The sequence below is a fragment of the Anastrepha obliqua genome, chromosome 2 (assembly GCF_027943255.1).
Source record: "Anastrepha obliqua isolate idAnaObli1 chromosome 2, idAnaObli1_1.0, whole genome shotgun sequence".
In the NCBI taxonomy this organism is placed as follows: domain Eukaryota; kingdom Metazoa; phylum Arthropoda; class Insecta; order Diptera; family Tephritidae; genus Anastrepha; species Anastrepha obliqua.
In genome coordinates, this window is record NC_072893.1 from 85,631,614 (window position 1) to 85,653,819 (window position 22,206).

Here is a 22,206-nt window from a genome sequence, read left to right on the forward strand (position 1 = left end):
GGAAATGTGCTCTCATTCGCTCATTTTGCAATATTTTTACATGAAAATTTTATCAAAAATTCTTGAAATGTTACTTTATAATATGCAACAACTTTTAATAAACTGACTTGAATAGTTTCGCTACAATAAATTCATGAAAAAAGTGTTTTTTTTTAGCGTTTATCCCTTACCCCCCCTTAAATTTGCTTCGGAATTTGAGTTCTTCTTCATTATAAACTTATTCAGCTTCACGCTCGACTTTGTCACAAAACACTTAATGATATTCTGATCTTGTTTTGGATAGGTTTTGTTTTTTCGGGTCTCGTCCGGGGAAGTCGTCAACGTTTTTAACTTCAGTATAAACATGGACCGCCGTAGCCGAATGGGTTGGTGCGTGACTACCATTCGGAATTCAGAGAGAGAGCGTAGGTTCGAATTGCTCCCTCGGGGGGCAATGTCAAACATCCGAGTGCATTTCTGCCATGAAAAAGCTCTTCATAAGAAAAATATCTGCCGTTCGGAGTTGGCTTGAGGCACGCCACAAATAGGAGGACGAGCTCGGCCAAACATCCAAAAGGGTGTACGGGCCAATTTTATACGAATATATAAAGTTGGCCCCATTTATTTATGAACATCTTCGACTTATTTAAATATTTTTCTGCAGATGTATGTGAAATTTTTGGAACTTAGGGTGTGTTCATAGGAACACTGCTTCAAATCGTTCTTCTTACGCGGAACTCATTTCGTAAAACAACGTACGCTTTTCTCAATTTCGCAAAAAAACTAACGAATTACGCAACACGTATTGCGAGAACGATAAACTTATTTAGAAGCATTTAAAATTTTCTAAGTTTTGCCATTTACGCTGTACATATATTTATGTTATTTGCTGAACGTAATGTGATTGAAACTTATGTAGCTCTTTTGTTTCAAAAGTCATGGCTTGCTTATCAACTGGGCCCTCGAAAAAATTAAAAAATCGACCGAAGTTTGGTTCGGCGTTAAAAATCGATGTTCGGTCGTTCTCTAACTGTTATTAATATTACCTATACAAATGTAAAAAACCATAATTTTAGATTATGAATACATGATATAATAAGGGTCCTTTATTGATATTGATATCGCGTTTAGTTTCACATATGCTCTTTCTTTAATTCTTAAGTATTTTATAACCACATCGTCTGCTTTCTTATTATAAATAAATTTGTTGATAGATTTTAGGTTTCATCCTTTGCCACAGCATTTTGCGCGAATGCAAACACAATGATATAAATAATGTGAAATTAAGGTGAGCTGAAATATGTAATTTCAGATATTAAAATCTAATTGAGTGACATGAACAACGCAGTGAAACTACAAACTATTCAATTGAAAAATTATACTGAGATTCATAACGGAAAGGCTTAAACCAAAATGGGCATGGATAGGCAACTAAGCTTGTACCATACATGCACAACTAAGTATAGGAAAGAGAGCATCGATTTTTTAAATCTGGATTATGACTATGAAAATATAATGTATTTATAAAAAATAGAAACAAGATTTAATTTATTTATAATAAAATATGTGAACATAAGACGAAACACTATTTTAAAATTACAAAAAAAAAAAACAAAAAAAAAAAATAATGTCTACATATCATAGGATTTGCGCAGTAATTTAAATAAGGTATTTATTTATGCATAACGGACTAATATTAATTAAAATTTTATGATAATCCAACAAAAATATTAAATGTAAAAAAAACACAAATAAAAATATTGCAAACTTCCTTTTGAAAGCGCTTTCTGCAAATCGTATGGAACTCAACTGCTGAACTGATTGCGATTCTAGTACATAAAGGTCAGTTGACCACAGTTATAAGTTATAATACAATTTTGTTCCTTCTCTACATACTTTGTTTTTTGTTTTTCTTTTTCTCTCACGCATATTTTTTACGCTTTACGCTCATTTAAGATTTTTTCTTGTTTCTATTTTTGCGGCCAATGCGAGGCTGGCCTTTCATACTACATACATACATACGTATGTATACCCTCAATACTCGTTTGTATGTATGCATTTGGATGTATTACATGTAACTTACTTATAATCGATATATAAAATGTAGATTGTAATTTTTTAATAGGAATATGTACGCATATATTGGAGGAGTTTCTGATTAAAATTGCTAAAAAGCTTTTAAAATATTCACGCATGCTCAATAAAATTGGGAATTTCGACATTTTTTGCGTATAATAATAATAATATACATACATATATAATATATCTAAACAATTTTACGTTCAAACGCTTCAAAATTCATTGCCAAACTCTGTATTTCATTTAATTTTTATATATAATATTTATTTCATTTCCCTTGAATTTCGTTTTTTGTTTTCTAAAAATATTTGCAACGGAAGGACTCACAAAATTGGCATTTTTATTAATCGGCACACTACAATAAGACAGACAAGCGGGTGTGCGGCAATTCGTTGAGGCGTGGATTATAAAATAGTGAAATCGAAAAAGAGCTTTTCGATGACATACGATAAATTTCGAACACACATACATACCTACTCACACATAAAAAATATTAAAAGTGTGAAACTCATTTGGAGGATTGATTTGATTTAACAGATTTTCATTGCACTAATTCAAGATAAAGAAAGCAGACCATCTGGGATGGGGTTTTTTTGTTATTATATTTATTAAATTGTTTCTTGTGAAATCAGATGATTCATGTTATTGTTGTAGCAGCATAAACATTCCCCATGCATGTATGGTCAGGTCCAGGTCGTTTTAGTAACATAGAACTGTCAACTGTCGTGCCAGATGATTCATTTCTTGTATTACCTTTTGTTCGCAATAGCTCTGAGTTACCTGGTCTTTCAATTGCTTGCAGTGATATAGGTACTTGCACTAGTAACGAAAATATGTAATGTATCAACCATAATTTGCCATCGCAGCTTATTACTTCTCACCGATCAAACACTGCAGCGCTGCGCTCAGATTCTGCTTGGTTTTCTGATGAGAGTGAAAATATTAAGCGTAAGCGAAATCAATCACGCGGAGTTAGATAGGGTGTGAATAACGAACTACGAAGCATATTTTAAGCTCTAAGCTCGTTAAAAAAGCGGCGAATCTGGATATAATTCTGAAAAACGGCTTGAGCTTAAAATTGGTTTGTTAGCGTATTTATTCGTTTTCATTTTTTTTTTTCGCAACCGCCTCAGAATTAGTTGAACGTACCAGTCCTAACAAGCACATACAAATTTATTATGAAAACGTTGGACTTAAAAAGTAAGTCCGACGACGTGCAACTGCTGCGCTCATATGGTGAATATGGCGTTTTTGTTGTAACTGAGACTTGGCTTAACTCAAACTTTTTCGGTGCTGCGTTTTGCGATCCGAACCTTTACGTAATTTTCCGCAAAAAAAGAGATGCTGTTAAAATTGAATGTAGCAGAGGGGGCAGCTGATTGCACTTCGCTGTAATCGTCAGGCATCGCTTATTCAGTTGCAGGAGACCTGTACTATTATGCACCAACTACTTTTGTTAATTCGAGGATCGCAGTGTTTTCTTTATATTTGCGTTTCCTATATACCACCTTTAAGTAATGAGAGTATATATAAGTACAAGTCACATGTTAACAATGTGTTAGCCCTTCAGCATGTTATTGGGAACAATCAATTATGAGTCTTAGGGAATTTTAATTTAAGCAATAGTTATACCGAATCTTATTTTATTGACAATTTATTGCGCATGGGTTTAACTCAGATTAATGGGCCGTTAGTATGAGCCGTTTTTTTGGTTTTGATTTTTATAAGCCACAACATTAGCTTTGTTGTATCGCAGTCTATTTCTTCAATGCCGCCGTTTAATGTACACAATATTCCTTTAGTGCTAGATTTGGAAATTTTCGAAGTCTGTTTAATCAAATCGAAAGGAGTGCGTCGAATGGGAGAGCAAATACTAAAAGTCATATCAGCGCAATTTACATTTAAGTGCGAGTGGCTTGACTTCGCGGCATTTTAAAGTTCAGTTGTCAAATATATACATCTAGCTGTTGTGCTGCCATGCAAATTTGCAAATGTCATGATGCCAATGCCAGACAATTCGCGCTTATTTGTGAATCAACGTATTTTCAAAATTTTTTCGTTTGAGTATTAAATCACAAATGACGAGATATTTAGAAAAGAAAAATGGTCTGAAGAGGCAGATGGTATGAATATTTTGAATGTGTTTAGCATAAGTAAAATTAATAAAATATAAACCTTTTATTTTGAAGCTGAAGAGTTATTGTGTGTTTGACAGCTACAGCTACAGCAGTAGAGGAACTGAGTTTTTATGCATAGGTATGTTGAGCCGAATGTATGTCGCCGCACCACTTCCACTTGCCCTCGAGGCAGTGCAAATTTGACAATTTTTGTTGATTTTTTTTTCTTGGTATAAAAGCTAGACTTTGTTGCTGTATAAAAAGTGTGTAAAAAATTGTGCGTTTCCTGTTTTTTGTTGGCAATTTGTTTAGTTGCATTTATATTTTAGGGTTTTCATAATTCTTTTCATCTCCGTTACGGTATAAAAATATGATGATGTGAATATATGGTATATGTAGGTATGCAAGTATGTAAAAGCGTACCCCTCAAAGGGCCATATTACCATTTTTCATACAAATTACTTTTAATGCTATATTTATCATTTAGGTATGCATGTGTTTGCTTTCTAAAATCGCCAATTGCAGTGTATTGTATTTTATTTAGTTTCATCGCTTTTTATTTATTTTATTTAAGAATTGCATGCGTTTTGTATTTAATTTATTAATTCATTATGATTTATCTTAACCACTTTTGATTCATCAATTTTATTTCTTATTGATTTTTATTTTATTTTTATTTTAATTTTAATTTTTCTTTTACTTTTTTCTTCCTTTTTGACTCACTTTGTCAGTTCACTTAAATATATGTATGTGTATTTATGCGTGTGTGAACATAAACTTTTCCACGTTCATTATTGGCAAACACTTGTTATGTGTGTTCTTTGTTATCATTTACTTTTGCATGTATGCATATAAATTACATACTAACAGGATTATGAATTAAGCAATCACCCAGCCCATTAAGCCGTTAATACCGCTTAGAATTCCCACTGTGTGGCCGAGTCGCTGCCATCGTCGAGCAACTTGAAAGCGCCATTTTTCGTGGCGCCCAAATATTTGCCAGTTTGCGATCTATAATTATTAAAAAAGATTGCATTGAAAATATATTGCATCAAGAAATGTGCAAGCATAGATCGCACTTACCTTATGCAAATTCTAGTCGGTTCTCGCAACTCCAAATAGAAGCCATCAGCTGGCGCGTCCGCATCAACTGAGATGCCTTCGCCATCAATGCGCCAGTATTTACCACTATGTGCCTTCAAGTGAACCAAACCTTTTTGGGCGCGCTCCACCAAAATCGTTTCATATGTGGCTTTATTGCATTCCAGCTTGAGATTGCCAGGCGTGCGATAACCAACAAAGCCCTGTTCGCATTTAAGTACAAGAATGGGTCTGAAAATAAATGTAAAATATTAATAAATATTAAAAATTATAAGTTTTTTTTTTTTTTTTTTTTTTTTTTTTTTTTTTTTTTATTATTGCAACTAGTTCATAAATATTTACAAATGACTAACAAGCAACTTAATTATGATAACATTACACAATTTACACTCTACATGACATAAAGCAATTCTATGGTGGTATGAGATCGCTAGGTTTAGTGCGTCTGAGCCTTCGTATTAATCCGTTGGTTTCAATTAAATTAAGTGCTTCTTCATTGATGTGGTTTAATAGTCTTTCTTTGTGGGCAACTGCAATCTTTGCGATTTCAGTGTTAACGGAGTTTATTTTAAGGTCGCGCTCAATGTCGGAACTTCTGCAGTACCATGGTGCTTTGACAATGCACCTAAGGACCTTATTTTGGAAGTGTTGGATTTCGTTTTTCGTACTTTGACTGGCGCACCCCCATAGCTGCGCCCCATAACTCCATACTGGCCTTAGTATCTGCTTGTAAATTAACAGCTTGTTTTCTATCGTGAGAGCTGATCTGCTACCCATGAGCCATTGCATGTTTTTGAGTTTGATGTCTAATTCTTGCCTCTTTTTCTTGACATGCTCTTTCCATCGAAGTTTGCAGTCAAGTGTCATACCTAGGTACTTCGCATAGTTTGAGTATGGGACTTGTTGATCATCTATGTATAGTGGTATATGTTGTATTTTAGTGTTTGTGAAAACTACGTGTACAGATTTTGTTTTGTTCAGTTTAATTTTCCATGTATTAGTCCACTGGCAGATCTTATTTAACGCGGTTTGTAATGTGGCTGTCGATTCGTTTTCAGTTTTTCCAACTGCAATCAAGGCGGTGTCATCTGCAAACGTTGCTGTGACGTAATTAGGATCAGACGGTAGGTCATGTGTAAAGATAAGGTACAGCAGAGGCCCAAGAACGCTGCCTTGAGGTACACCTGCATTTATTTGTCGAAGACTTGAATAAGCACCATCTTGCTTGACTCGAAAATAGCGATCTGATAAGTACGACTCCAAGATTTCGTAATATTGCTTAGGAAGTATTAATTTTAGTTTAAAAAGCAAACCTGTGTGACAAACTTTATCGAATGCCTTTGCCACATCGAGGAATACGCCAGAACATACTTTTTTATTTTCGAGTGCTTTTTCTATTTCGTGCGTGATCCTGTGTGCCTGGTCGATTGTAGAATGTTTACTTCGAAAACCAAACTGATGTGTTGGAATTATTTTTTTTCGTTCTATTATTTTATTGAGTCTTTTAATCAAAAGCTTTTCAAACAGCTTTGAGATCACTGGTAGGAGTGATATAGGTCTATACGATGAAACTTCGTGTCCAGGTTTGCCTGGTTTTTGGAGCATAATAACCTCCGCAGTTTTCCAGAGAATAGGAACGTAATGAAACTTAAAAGATGCATAGTGAGAATTTGGATGCTTTTAGGGGGAAGCTGCTTGAGTATTTCTGCAGTGATTATATCGAAACCAGGAGATTTTTTATTTTTTAGCATTTTAATTTCTCTTTTTAGTTCGGCGCTCGTGACTCGTGGAATTTCTTCAAACTCTTGGAGCACGGATGTAGACAGGCTTTCGGATGTTGCCTCATGAGGTGTAAAAATATCAGCTAGATAATCTGCATATAGTTCTGCTTTCTGGGAATTGTTATTAGCCCATTTTCCTTCTTTTATCTTGAGTGGAGGACAGTGCATTTGTGGCCTTTTTAAGTACTTTGTGCATTTCCATAAAGAGTAATCCACACGACGATCGTTGGACAATGAATGCAAGTAACGAGAAAACCCATCATTTTTAAACTTCTTTATTTTCCGACTGAGGTCTTTGGTCATTTTGTTTAGCCTAGTTTTATCTATTGGTGCTCGTGTTTGATGCCACTTACTGCGAAGTTTTCTCTTTAGTGAAATAAGATCTCTGATGTCCTTTGGGTATTCAGTAATGACTGCGGTTTTTTTAATAGCTGGAGTACTTTTCCATGAGGCAAGTTGCACGTTGGACGTAAAATTTTGAACTTCACTATCTAATTGTTCCTCATTAACTATTTGTGCTGCATTATTTTTGCAATTTTGTAGAATTTTCTTGAAGTAATGCCAATCTGTGAATCGGTTACTCAATTTGTCCATATGTTCTTTAAAAATGATATGCTCGCTGAGAGACAAAAATATTGGTGAGTGATCCGAGTTTAGATAATCACTATCTTCAATTTCTAGAAAGTTTCGAGATATTTTGTTAACTATGAAGAAATCGATTAGGTCAGGCATTTTTTTGGAATCAGTTGGCCAGTACGTTGGTTTGCATGTTGTGACCGCATCACATCCAGCAAGTTGCATTGCCTTATGTAATTCTCTTCCTTTCGTTGTAGTTAGTCTTGAACCCCAGTATACGTTTTTAGCGTTAAAGTCTCCACCCATGATGAATCTATTTTTATATCTTTTTAATAGTTTATAATATTGTTCACATTTGATCTGGTATCTTGGGGGGCTGTATAGTGCGATAAGCGAAAGGGGGTTTTGATCTTCATTAATGGTTACGGCTGTAACTTGGAACTCATCATCAGAAACTTTTTCTTCTTCGAAGTGCTTGATGCAGCTTTTTATTATTATTGCACTACCACCTCGGGCACAATTGCTTGGATGAATCACATGATAGGTTTCATAGTTTTTAATTTTTATGTATGATTGCGTTGTGAAATGCGTTTCAGATATCATACAGACATCAACATTTTCCGAATTGAGTACAATCTCCAACTCATTTTTGTGCTTTAGTAGTCCATTCGAGTTCCATAAAAGTATTTTTAGGGTTTTAGACATGGTTAGATTCGGATAAGAATATCTCAAGTTTAGATAAGCGTATTTCCAGTGCTTTATTGAAATCCATTTGCTCATTTAGTTTCTGTAGTATCTGTGCTAGTGCATCGCCAGAGCAAGCAGTAGTAGTAGTAGTGTTTTGTTTTAGAACATGTACGTAAGTAAGTTGTTGTGGAGTCTGTTTTTTTAATGTATAATTGCAAGCCATTGATTTCTCAGAATTTTCTTCATTAATTTGGTTGGATTTCGTTGTATAGGGAGCTGGAAGTTCTTTTTTTTTTTCCTGTCCAACTTTTTGACTGCGCATTTTTTGTAGTTCTTTTGGTACTACACACCCTCTATAACTGGCTGGATGGGCTTCTCCGCAGTTGCAGCATTTTGGCTTTTCTTTTTCGGGTTTACTGCAGTCAATGCTTTTATGTTTTCCTGCACACTTAACACATCTTGGCTGTTTACCACAATAGTTTTGTGTATGACCGTAGGATTGACATAGTTTGCATTGTGGTATCAAATTTGATGATTTTACAGGTTCGATCGAGACAACTGAGTTTAAAATAGTTTTAATTTCGTATATCTTTTTTACATTTTCCATGGAGTCGAATGTTAACAGAAACATATCTAAAGGCTCCTTGGTTTTCCATTTTAGTTTATTGTGAGCACTTAGTGCATTAAGACCTTGTTTTTTTAAATCTTCTATGATTGCTTTGGCTTCACAGGAATGGTGTAGTTTTTTAACTACGACTTTAATTGGCCGCGTTTGTTTATTCTCAAAACTGTACCAGGAAATATTTTTAGTGGAAAAAGTTTTTGATAATTTTCTATAGTCTTCAATTGAAAAGGTGTTGACTTTATATATTCCATTATTCAAGAGTTTTATCGTAAAATTTTCTTTCGACTCAGTTTTTGTTAATGTATATAACTGTTGGTAATTACAATCTCCAGATACCATAATAGGTGGTGGGCGAGTGTTTCCTTTAGTTGGTTTAGACGGCAGGAGGTCTTCATCATTTGCTTTAGAAAGTTCCGGAGATGACTCTGCCTTTCTCTTCTTTGCTGGTCTCTTCTTCAAAATCCAGTCAGTTTCGCGAGTAAGTTCTTCCTCATCAGTTGAGAAGTGTGTTATATCACTCGTTTGGAAATCCTTTGATTGGACGGATTTAAGTTTTGAATTTTCAGCTTTTAGCTCGATTATTTCTTTTGAAAGGTTTTTACACATTTCTTCCATTTTTTCTAATTTTTTGGTGAGTTCATTTATAGTGGCTCGATTTTGTGACGTATTTCCACCGCCTGGTGGAGGCGTTCTTTGTAAACTCATTTTTATCTAAATGGCAGCCCTATTCTAATTGGTGTCGATAATGCAGTTTGATAATATTTACTGATTTGATAGCGCATAGATGGCGCACCACACCAGTAATTTATTTTGATTTACAAGAACAGCTGGTGGCCGCTCTCCTTGTTATGCCGATAACAAGTGCATAAATATGAATTAATTGCTAAGTATGCTGCTGTAGCAGCTTAAAAAATTGCCTGTGTAAGTCACTCTACTTACCTATTTATTAAATAAAAGTAGAATTTTGTTATTTCCTCAATACTCTCTGATGTGGCAAATAAATGTCCTGAACGCTTGGTAGCCAAAAATTTGCCATTGTTCGCGCGGAACGATAGTGAGCCATCACCATGCCAGACCAGTTCAAAGAGCGCATCAGCACAACGTCTATTGCCAGTGGCTTGTATGCCACCACCAGTTGACAGACACCAGTAACGGTCTTGTGTCGTGCGCAACGCCCAGCGGTGGGCAGACCAGTCAAATTCCAATTGGAATGTCTCATTCTCTCCCACCTCATCCTGATTTGCGGTCACATCGACCCCTTGTTTCACCGACACATAACGCGAATTCAGCTCAGCTATGAATGATGCTTGCGGCAAGGAATCTTCCAACGAGAATAGTTCATCACGTGTCACAGTAGAGGAACGCGATTTTAGCACAGCCTTAGAGCCAATTGGTGAAAGATACTGGCTTTGCCTATCAAATGAAATTTAACAAATCGAAGTTCATTAGTTATCATCAATCAGCGTAATTGCATATGTGAGTCCAACTCACTTGTCACGCAGCGCCAAGTGTCCGCCATGGTATTCAGCGCTGAAAAGACAATCTTCAGTGCAAATAGTCTGCAGTTTGCCGTTAGCATTCAAATACCTATCAATAAAAATCAAGAAATTGTTAGTAAACCGGATTGAAATAAACAAATATCAACAGCCGCAAATACAAGCGAACACCGCATTCATGAGTCGTTCATGCTTTTTGTGGGTTTACCACCAGCAACATTAAATAAGTATTTGTAATTGTAACACTACTCACTTGTTGTTGCATGTATGCAAAGCATAGCGTCCGCCCTCATCTGCGCGAAATTCCAATGTAAATAAAGTATCTTCGCCCCATGGGATATTCGCATCGACGTGTATCTCATCTTGCGATTCGGATAGATGAGCGAAACGTTTACGTCCAATTGAACGTAAATTCACTTGTGGCCTGGCAGCCAAGTGTACTGTCCAGAACTCACTGGAACTGGGGGTTTTTGCGGTACAGACAAGTTTGTCGGGTGTGCCGCCAAGGAAGTAGCCACGTGATTCGTTCTTCAATGCCCAACGGCCAGTACCATCCTCGCTGATGCTAATCTGGAAACGGCTGCCGGCATCGCGTTCATCACTCTCGCAGAGTACATTGCCGAATGTATCGACCGATAGATATTTATTTAGATGAGATCGTAGATATATAATACCTGCAAGAAGAAGAAACGGAGGGACAGATGCCGATAAGTTAGAAAATGAAATTTACTTTCAGCAGAAACATGAAAAAACCTTCGGGAAATTTCTCCCAAAAAGTTATATATAACAAATTTATAAACCACTTCAGGGGTAGTAGTCCTGTAAATCCAGGCTGAACTATGTCGGTAGACAAAGTAGCCTGATGCTAACATGGGGCCCGAGACATGTGGGACCAATTTCTTTGGCCCGGAGCCCGTTCTGACACTTTCCCTTTCTGCAGCCATCAAAGCCACGGTTAGCAAATGGGTTACTACAACCCATAAGCGAGCTTGGCAGGCTGAGCGAGGCTGCAGATGGACTAAACTGATGTTACCTGTCATGTCCGACAGACTGTCGTAAATCCTCCTGTCATTAAGCAGAAGGGACTACAGGCAGCTGGTTGGACTGAGGACGGGCCACTTTCTGTAGGCGAATCACATGGAAAAGGTAGGTATCTCAGACAGTGTTCTCTGCCCCGCTTGTGGAGAGATGGGGATAGATTTTAAGAAAATTAAAGAGAATCCGAGTGCAGTACAATGAACTTAATGGTGTCTGAGTGTTGCACTTGCTAGTTGTCCGCACAAAAAAAAAAACTTTTTTATATTTAGAAAAAGAGAACCAAGAGTATAACAGTGCTTAGGCACAAACTTGCTTTCTGAATATCTGAATGGATGAAATTTTTGTTAAGGTCATCCGAGTCCAACCACCACCCATCGCAGATGAAGACTTTCAGCTGCCTCGTGAGACCCGCGTTACCTTGGCACATCTACGTTCTGGATATTGTAGCAGGTTAAACTTCTTCCTATCGACTCCTCTATACTCAATAGGTGCATGTCCGGCATTCGAAGGTACCCCGCACTATACTAACCATCTATTCACATGCCCTCCTAAACAGGTTCACCAATACCGCTCTCTCTCTTGACCCAACCCATCGAAACAGCATGTTATGGGCCTACCGTTAGATGAGATAGACGATGGCGATCAGTGACTACAGCGTACTGGCAGTGCTTGATCTACAACAACAAAAACTGGGATGAAGCTTGTCACTAGGCCTCCGGTAACCAGCAGCATAAGATGCTTTTTTAGTGTGGGTCAATCAGCACTGAAATTTAGACTGCGGGCACGCATTTTTTGTGCGCATCTTCAACTTGTCAAAACCAGGGTGATGGTGAAGTAGCACGTCAAGGGAACTCAATCATGGCTGCGCACAAAAGATCAAGTAAGCTGTAGCTACGGCGCTGGACGGTTCAAATTCGGAAGATTATCAAAGATGCTTTTAATCGTGGGATCAACATTGAATTCGTTGTGTAGAATTAAAGGGAGACTATTGTGAAGGTTCCTAACTAAATTTTTTTGCTGTGTTAATGACAAATTCTCGAAATTTATTTTGTATTGGCATAATAAATTAAACTTAAAAAAATTCAATCTGCTGTTAAATTGCAATCCGAGCGAGTTTTTTGGAGTGGTAATTTGCGCCATACGCCATTCAAAAATTATAAAATTAGACTCAGAATTTCTAAGTAATATAATATAAAATATGCTCCAGATTTCGATCCCTGCAACTATATATTTCCTAGTTCCAGGTATGAGGTAAGAAGTCATCGATTAAGCTATTTTAGGCGAAATGCTATTTGAGGGGCATCAAAAAATGAGAGAAACGTTGAAAAAAGTGTGTTTTTTTTCTCAATAAACTCCTCCGTATTTAAATCTTTAGGGATTTATTGGACCACTAGCATAAATATAAGTAGCTTACTTGTGAGGAGCTCTATAGTGTTATTTATTATTTACTATTGAATACAATATTGCTTCAAAACTATGCCGGAATAAAATTGCAACTATTAAAGCACACGAATATAAACTACTTAGTAGAAAAGCTAAACATTCAATTAAATAATGCCAATTTAAGCGGAATAAGTGCACATACACAAATACATAAAATCAAAGATAAAACTATTTACCAGCTAATTGGCCTATGGATAAACAAACCATTAATAAAAAAGAGAGATAAACGGAGAAGAATGCCTTTTAGATTTGCTCCACAAGTCAAGTACCAATTCGGAATGAAACCCAGCCGTCATTTGATTGCTGTGCGGGCGGAGATAATGTAAATGTGTATGTATGCACATACATATGTAAGTATATATACTTCCAAGTATGTAAGTATGTATACATGTGGCACACGTTTTAATGTGAGAGTTGCACATTGACTGATACTTGCAATTGACACGCTTTCCCACTTACATAAATTAATGCAGGATTTACAACGGCCACAGTCAAACTAGGGATAGTTTATTGCACTTGCAAGCACCCATCTGTGGATAAACATGCGCCGAACAGAATCGTAAGCCGTAAAATGCAATTGCGATGAAAGTAATGAACGTATAATGCGATAAGATAATTTAACAACAACAACAAAACAAAAAACAGCTACAACAACAACCACTACTTCTACTGCAAGTAAGGAAACAAATACGGACTTTGGCTGCACGGACAATAGAAAGGCCTTTGGGCTCTTAAGCAAATTGAACGTTGCAAAATATGGGAGAAAATCGAAAGAGAATATGCGGATAATAAGGCTTGCAAGTCATTCGCGTAAAGAGCAGAAAGTAGGTATGTACATTAGAGATGCTGATATTAGTAGGGAATTTTGATCCCGGAATTGGGGGATATTTTTAAAGTACTCCCATTTAACAGCCCTTTTAGTTGTTTTGCCGAGCTCCTCTTCCTATTTGTGGTGTGCGTTTTGATGTTTTCCGCAAATGTGGGACCTATAGTTTTGCGCCGCCTACGAACAGCAGATGGCTTTTTTTATGAGGAGCTTTTCCATGGCAAAAATACATTCGGAGGTATGCCATTGTCTGCCGAGGGGTGAGCGCTTTTAGAAAAAAAGTTGTCTATCAATTGCTATTTCACAAACGGGGTTTCGAACAAGTGCACTTCCCAATTGTGCTCACGAACCAACCCATTTGGCCACTACATTGAAAAATATCATGAGATAAAGCCATATCAAATTTAAGACAAACAGATTTTACAAAACACATATTTATGATTGCAGACAATTTTAGCACTTATCCGACGTTCGGGTGAAATTTCACCCATTTTGAATTTCATGATGCTGTAACTTTTGCAACTTTTCTCCCAGAACAATGAAACTTTGCGTATTTATAGCAAACTTCTATTACTTTTATTCTGTAATTACTGGTAAGACAGAAAAATTGGTTTGAGGTCATTCTTCCGCAAATTGTTTGGATTCATTGATGAATCTTAAGAGATTCCGGAAGAGGAAGTGTATGAACCTTACCAATACTCTCTACATAGCAACCCAATAGCCTAGGTCTGATTCTAGAAAACATCGGACAGCTACAAAGAAAATGCTCTGCTGTGTCCTCATTCTCAAGACAGGATAGGCATATTGGATCGCCAATGATTTCCTTGGTAGCCATATGCTGACCACAGGTGTTGTGCACTAAGTTTTAAGAGAAAGGTCACTAATTTTTTATTTGCTTCTTTCACATAGCACTTGTCTGCTCTCCAGGAGTCCAATTCAGACCACCGTCTTCTATGGGTAGACCTCATGAAGTTGTCAATCCATAGCTGAATTGATGCAGAATTGAAACCTAAAAGGGTTCAGGGCCTAGTGGTACGCTTGCATAACCTTCGCCTGGCACCTAGCAACATTCACCGACTAATTTCGAAAAGCAGTGTGGGTTAGCAAGGGGTCTCAGTGCAGCTTGGCTGTCACTTCAAATTCCAATACTACTACTCCTCCCCTTTTTCTTAATTACGCAGTACGCTACATTCAAATGACGTAGACTTCCGTTAAGAATACCTCAGCCATGTGTCCTGTAGGGTAGGAGTACTTAGTATCTTCGTCTAAGTACTATCCAGATCCGCTACCATCATTGGTTTTGGATCTTTCGGTGTAGAAAGTGTGCTGAAATCCCGTTATCAGGTTCTCCCGACTTAGCCATTGATATCTATTTGGGATCAAAACATCATACTTCCTACCGAAGTTAACATGAGGCGCCCGATTATGCGTTGGCATCGAGCACAGTGTACACCGATCCGACAACTGGTAGCATACTGGCAGTAGCCAGTGTTTTCCTCGTTTCCCCAGGCTCCATTTAACTTGAGCCTGGAGACCGTCTTCATCGCTTCCTATCAAATTTGAAGATTTAGAGATTGCAAATTCCAGATGGAATTGAGGGCATCGCCACTTATCTCTAGCCTGGTTGGGGGGTTTACTGTGGAATTAACCATTGTAGCCTGCCACCAGACTGCAGAGTCTTATGTAATAATGCGTCTAATCAGGGTGATGTACAACCAGTGTACTATCGGCGGTCTTAGACCCCAAAGGTTCTCTTAACTGCCAGAAAACTTTTAGTGCTCGAGAGACCTTCTGCTCCACGTCGTCTCCTAGGTCAGCTTACTACCTAGGATTGCTTCAGAAGACAGTTATAGTGCTACCCCTTTCAATGTGCGTAGTAACAAAGTACTTATGAAATAACTACGGATGAAGTCAATGCTTCCAAGTTTTGTCATATCGCTTTTATGGGCTTTTTGCAATCTTCCTTATTGTTTGTAAATATTAAACGAAGTGCCAATAGACGAGACGTACATTGATAGCGTCCTATGTTGAATTCACGTCCAAAGTCGAAAAAGCCAGCCTGATCAGAACCCGGGTACCCAACGGACGGTTAAAGGTACACTGATCCGGACTCCCGCAATTTCGAGATTGTCATCCCTAATGTGCATACATTTTTACAAGCCATATAAACATATGTGTGCATCTATGTATATGAATGGTCCAAAGAACGGAGCAAATAAGAAATCCGCGTCCAAGTCAAAAACCATAAAAGCAACATAAACAAATGGGAATAAATGAAAGAGAGGTGGAAGGTCAGCCGCTGTTGCATTGATGGATTCGCATTGCCGTTGCTGTGGCTATAGGGCCGTTGAAAGATACGAATCACGAGGAAGAGCAAAAGGTTAAAAGGTACTTAAAAAATAAAAAAATATTATGTTAGTTTTAGAAAAAGTAGAAAAATAATATGCTAGTTTTTACTACTCCCATTTTTGCAAAAGTTTTTGAATAGCGTGTTGTTTTTTTACGAATTTTATACTTCGCATTACATTGAGCGATGCTTCTTAATATAACTTTAAAATTATATATATTTGAAATGTATGCGTTTATTCAGAATTTGGGTTTGCTCTGATTGCCATATTTTTTGAAATTGTATTTTCATTGTTTCAAAAAAATAAAAATAAAAATATGGAGTGGACCTATAAATTAGTTTAAAAGTTTTGCAGCTAACGGTGCACTGTGAGCCAGAAGAAACGATTGTTGGTCAAAAAACGACTTCTTCGTATATGTACGTCATCATCATAATCATAGTTCCTCGAGCTCCACTGTGGAAGGCCAAGCTAAATTTTTTCACTCCATTCTGTTGCCCTCTTTTGCTTTTACTTGCTCCCACGTTATTTCACTTTCGATGCAACGGCGCCATGAGCCATAGGTCTGCCTCGATTTCGCTGACGCTGGAAATTCCAGTCTATTGCTTGACTGCTGATATTCGTGCCTGCTTTGCGTAGTGTATGGCCGAGCCACCTCCACTTGCGCTCTCTGATATCTTGCGCGAGTGGTTTTTGTTGGCATGGCTGGTGTAAGTTGGCGCTCGTTATCCAATTGTATGGCCACCTACGCGCAGGATGTACCTCAGGCTGCGGTTTACGAACACTTGCAGCTTTGAACGGTTTCTGCCATGTTTAACAAGCATAAAGAACAGACTGGCCGGAGAGTAGCAAATGTGTTTCTTGCTTTCTGCCGCCTTGTGAAAACATCACTTTTCCATCCCGCATCTGCCGTGAATTAGCTTCCAATATATTGAAAGCCGCTCACTTTGTCAATGCTATTCTCTCCAATATTGAAGGAGGCGTCATTCGCATTTATTGCCAAATATTTTGTTTTGCTTCTAGCAATGTTAGAGTACCTTACAAGGTCGTTCAGTTCGCTTTGTATGTCTGATCTGCGCTGATTATATCGTCGAAAAAATCTAAATCTTCTTCATTGAAATAGGGTACCACAAAAATACCGTTCTTACTGTACTATCAATCTAATCACTTCAGGATTTCATCAATAATGACCAGGAAAAGAACCAGTGATAATATGTAGCCCTGTCTCCGGCTTCATGTAAAATTCGACATTCAAAAGCCTCGTATCTTGGTATACAGGAGTTGCAACTTTTTATTTTAGTTAAGTAGTTCAAGTAGTTAAAAAAAGAATTTCATTTAATTATGACCGATGGGTTCATTACTTTTGGAAGCGTCAAATTTCAAATTCAAAACACATATGTACTTCAAAATTAAAAAAAAAATTTTAGCTACTCCTACAATGGAACTCAGAAAAAGTAATTATGTTAATAAAACACACATTATGAAAAGTAGATAATAAAATTATAAATATTTTCAAAAGACTACTTAATTGACTCTTTGAGACTGCACTCGTGAATTATAACACTAATAATAAGTTCGTGCGGTTTTTTTCGAAATTTGAATTTCGGATCATTCCCATGGCTTTTAAACGTTTGGAAATGGTTGATTGATCAACTCCCAAAGTTTTTGCAACCTCTTCTTGCGTTTGAGCCGGATCTTGATCGAGCAATTCCTCCAATTCGGTATCCATGAACTTTGGCGGCGCGGCCAAAATCACCACTTTTAAAGCGTGCAAACCACTTCTGGCACGTTCGCTCAGCTAGAGCACGCTCACCATAAACTTCCACCAAGATACGATGACTTTCGGCTGCTTTTTTCTTCATATTAAAGAATTCCCCGCAAAAACACATTATTTGGCACGAAATTCGACATTTTCAAGTGTGGTAAAAATATTGTTGTTTACGCTTCAAATAAAAAACTTATACTGACGTTTGTGCCTTACGACAGTAGCTCTCCAATGAATGTTTGGAAATGTGGATCGATGGAATAATAATCAAGTTACGCCATCTGTTGTAAAACCGCACGAACTTATCCATAGACCTATTAATATTCCTCAAATAATTTTGAATACAATCAAACATTTACCTGACGATCATTTTGATCAAAGGGTCATCAAAAACGATATGTATGAGAACAGATCGTTAGTGGCTAAAGAAACTTCTAGTCTGACTTTTCACGGAGAGAGTATCTCAAGGGTCCTATCCGCTTCATCAACTTTGGGGTTACGGCAGACTCTCTGTGATAAGGGCCCATATTAAATTGAGAGCAATACGATTGAAAGGGAAGTCAGGTTTTTTCCTACTAAATTGGATTTCACTTCCCATAATTCATTAAGAAATATTCGACGGCGAACTCTTCTCTTATTTCTCGAATAGTATATTTTTTCCGAATACTCAAAGTTGGGCTCTTGACATTTTTGGTAATTTTCTTAAAATTTAGTATACGCTAACGCTCGCCGCTGTTACTACATTACGTTGACAAATCCCAAACAGATTATTTAAAAAATTATTTAATGTAAGCTTACTACCTCCTTGACTTTTTTATCCACAACTGTACCAGTATATAATGGGGTTTCATCAAGTGTGAAAAGATTTCGAAAAGAAAAAAAAAAACACTTTCAATTCTTGAGGAAATTCAATGTGAAGTACAATCGATACAATTACATTTCGAATCTAACATGATTCATTGGTAATACCTACAAGTTCTAAAATGGGATTTCCATAATTTTTTTGAGTTATGGTTAAATACGTACAGCGACTCAGGAAAAATTCCGCGTATTGAACGTAATATACGACTGCATGACATACTCGTATGTATGTATGGCAGAGCAGTATTTCGCACTGGTTCGCAGGGATTACTGAGATACAGGGATTAAAAAGATAAGAAAAAGTCTGAGGCTAAAAACAAAACATAGTTGAATCGACGAGGATGGTTCGTCGGTATAAAATATAGCAAGTGCCATCTAGCGTTTAAAATATTCTTTAGCCAAAAGAGTGTAGGAGAATAGGTTTAGGGTTAGGATTAAGTTACTGGAGGTAACGACTACTTTTCGTTAGGAGTATTTATGGAGTTCAATGAAACTGAGAAGAAAAACATATGAACACATTTTTGCTCTTATTTATTCGGCATGAGCTGATTTTAAAGCTTGAATAAATATCTTTGTAGTAAGTTTTTCTGTAACCTAAGTTAGTTAAAGTTTTGACTTAGTTTCAAACTTCTTTTTTATAAAAATATAGTTCATACTGCAACAAAACCCGACTTTTGGCGTTCAATCACCACACTGAACCACTGTGAAACCCTGATACAACGAATTCCAACGCGGCCGTCGATACTTGTAGGATGAATTTCATGAAGGCCGTCCAAAAACGGTTGTCATGCGAGAAACAATGGATGTTGCTGTGTCACTTGATAACGCAAGATCGCAATTTGACATATCGCGAGATTGACATCATTCGGTATTAGTGGAGTCATTATACATTAAATATTGCAGGAACATTTGGTCTTCAAGAAGGATTGTCGTCGCTGGATCCAGCATAATTTGACAATAGGGGCCCAAAAAATGGGTTATTCAAAGCACGACTATGATTTCGTAACAGATGATAAATCTTGGATCTATGCATGGGATTCGTTTCGGAAAATCTGGTCATGTCGCAACTGTACCACCAGAGAAACTTAAAATAGTCAATTCTGAGTGGTGCATAACCATTTGTTTGCCAGTTGTTTTCGGAGAATTAAGGAAAACCAACCACTGAAGGTGGACCATCCTTCGACAAAAAAAATACGAGCCCTGACGTATTGACTTACACAATAGAATTTTTGAGTTCTCAAAAGATCGAACTAATGGATCATCCGCCTTACAACCCTGATTTGACATCTAATGATTTTTTTTTTCGTTGCCGAACATCAAAAAGAAAATGCGAGGTGAACGTTTTTTAGCGCCTAAGAAGCTGCTGAAGGCTGTAAACAGCTCGTTTTGGTGATATCTACTTCCGAGTGGGAAAAATGTGTTAAAAATTGGTTCAAATGAATGCAAAAGTATACTGGCTTCTAAAGAGAATATTGCGAAAAAAAAATTTATTTTCATTACTATTTTGTTGTGTGTTCATTATTGGGCGCAATATATAAAAGGCAACCCTCGTACAGTTTTACAGTTCATTTAATTTTGGTATAATATTGTGCCAATTTCAAGTAGCCAAAAAATCGCATTATTTTCTGATAACTTTTTGTGTGACTGACTATGTTAGGCATTTTCAGCCCTAAAACGATTGATAAGAATTTTTTTATGTGAAATTTTTATTATAACCAAATTCAATAGGCTATAAATCGCATTCTAGAAATTGAAAATGTCGACATTTGTCGACTTGATAATCTCGACAATCATTGCTTGATTTATACAATAAAGCGGAAAGAAGGACGCTAAGATTCTGGGTGAATTTTTTTTGCAGAGTAGGGAAATTCAGTCTGGAAAACTAAAATGATCACAAATGCTGCCAATATAGGCGTCACAAAAACATACGAAATGGCTGTCAAACATGGAAAATGCCAGCTTATTGCTTCACAGATTTTGGTCATACGTGAATTAAAGTATAACATGAATTGCCAACTTTATCCAATTTACTGTCTCAAGTGATAATTTCATTGAAATTGACCATTGAATGTTTTCGCAAATTTAGTGTTAAGACGTTAAGTAAAAGTCAAAATAAAAATCACTCAAAATTATTATTTTATTATTTAGTTGAGTAATTCAAAAACAAAATCATTAATTTTACGCCAACTTGTATAAACCATATTTCCATACAAAAAAATTAAGTAATAGTCAAAACGTTGTCACGCTGCTATTATTGCGAACACAGGTGTACATTTGTATAGATACGAATATTGTGCAAATAACACTGCTTATCCACTCACTCTGTTCCATTTGGCACAAATCAATCAAAAGAAAGCTAAACCAAAAAACTTTAAAAAACGCTAACTTCACCAAAAAAACAGCTGTCTCATCATTAAGTAGAAAGAGAAATAACAGCGAATTTGCAACACTTGCTATGGAACAAAATAAAAAAACATTAACAATGGGGAAATTAAATGTTTCGTTAGTGGATTTTTCGTTTGGTCCAAAAAAAGAAAGCACCTAACAATTAACTAATTATGCATCTTAAATGGTACGAGAGATAAAAAGCAGAAGCTCAACGCGAAACACTGTCTGTCCATGCTTGTAAATTCGATTTCATTGCGAAATGGAAAGGCACGTAATTACATGCAAAACTTATCATTGTATTTTGATGGTAATGATTTGTAATTTTTTGGCATAAAAACAATTTCAACCGAAAGCGTAAAAAACCAAAAAACATTTACAGGAAAAACTATAAGTACTATATTAAAGGCACTGTTGCTTAGTTATAGCCGCATGCGGGGTGGTCAAATTACATGACAAGTAACTTAAAAATGCATAATTTTTAAATTGCTGCTTACGCTGTGTGCTTAATGCCAGCTGATTTTATTGTTAATAAGCGTACACAACGGCATGTTTGCCTTAATCGTTTGGAAAAAAATGATTCGTGTGATAGCGGCCTATTTAAACTGAGTACCAAAAGTATCTAAGTATTAACACAAATAATGGAAACCACAGCATCGCAGCTGCACCGCATTTAAGTTTTATCTCATCACCTCGTATTCCTCTATCGATATTTTGCTCATTTGATGCGATTTTTTTAGATAAGTATGCAGAAATGACAGCCAGCTCTTCTTTTATGCTGTCCAAAAAATTTATGACGATATCAATTAGCACTGGCTCATTAGATGCAAATGAGTCTTTACTTTTATTAAACGAGGCATAGCAAATTAAATTGGAATACGTTTTTCTAGAATTTTTGATTTTGTTTTTCATTTCTGACGTTCTATCAGCAAACGAGTGACAGGTAGAAAATGCGCCAAACGCGTTACATCGGGCGATCTTGGCGGCCAAATTGCTGCAGAATATCGTAGAAATACTCTTCCCGGGAACTTCGATTGCATTCATTTTATTGTTTCATTGTTAAAACCACTACATATGGTCATATCCATGAAGGGTCAGCACA

At 36.7% G+C, this 22,206-nt stretch overlaps 1 protein-coding gene across 6 annotated transcripts in view; it reads right to left on the bottom strand.

The window, feature by feature from the left end:
* Positions 1-2,660: 2,660 nt before the first annotated feature.
* The window catches only part of LOC129237110 (protein singed), a 110,540-nt gene continuing 90,994 nt past the window's right edge, over positions 2,661-22,206 (bottom strand). For 4 of the 6 annotated variants that reach the window (XM_054871541.1, XM_054871542.1, XM_054871544.1 and 1 more), the window contains 5 exons: positions 10,695-11,115; positions 10,437-10,532; positions 9,885-10,358; positions 5,259-5,507; positions 2,661-5,186 (listed from right to left, as the gene is read on the bottom strand). In XM_054871541.1, coding sequence (XP_054727516.1) covers positions 5,093-5,186; positions 5,259-5,507; positions 9,885-10,358; positions 10,437-10,532; positions 10,695-11,115 — 1,334 coding nt within the window. In that variant the 3' untranslated portion in view covers positions 2,661-5,092. The remainder of the gene's footprint in view (positions 5,187-5,258; positions 5,508-9,884; positions 10,359-10,436; positions 10,533-10,694; positions 11,116-22,206) is intronic. The other 2 variants (XR_008581742.1, XR_008581743.1) reach the window with 2 other exon arrangements.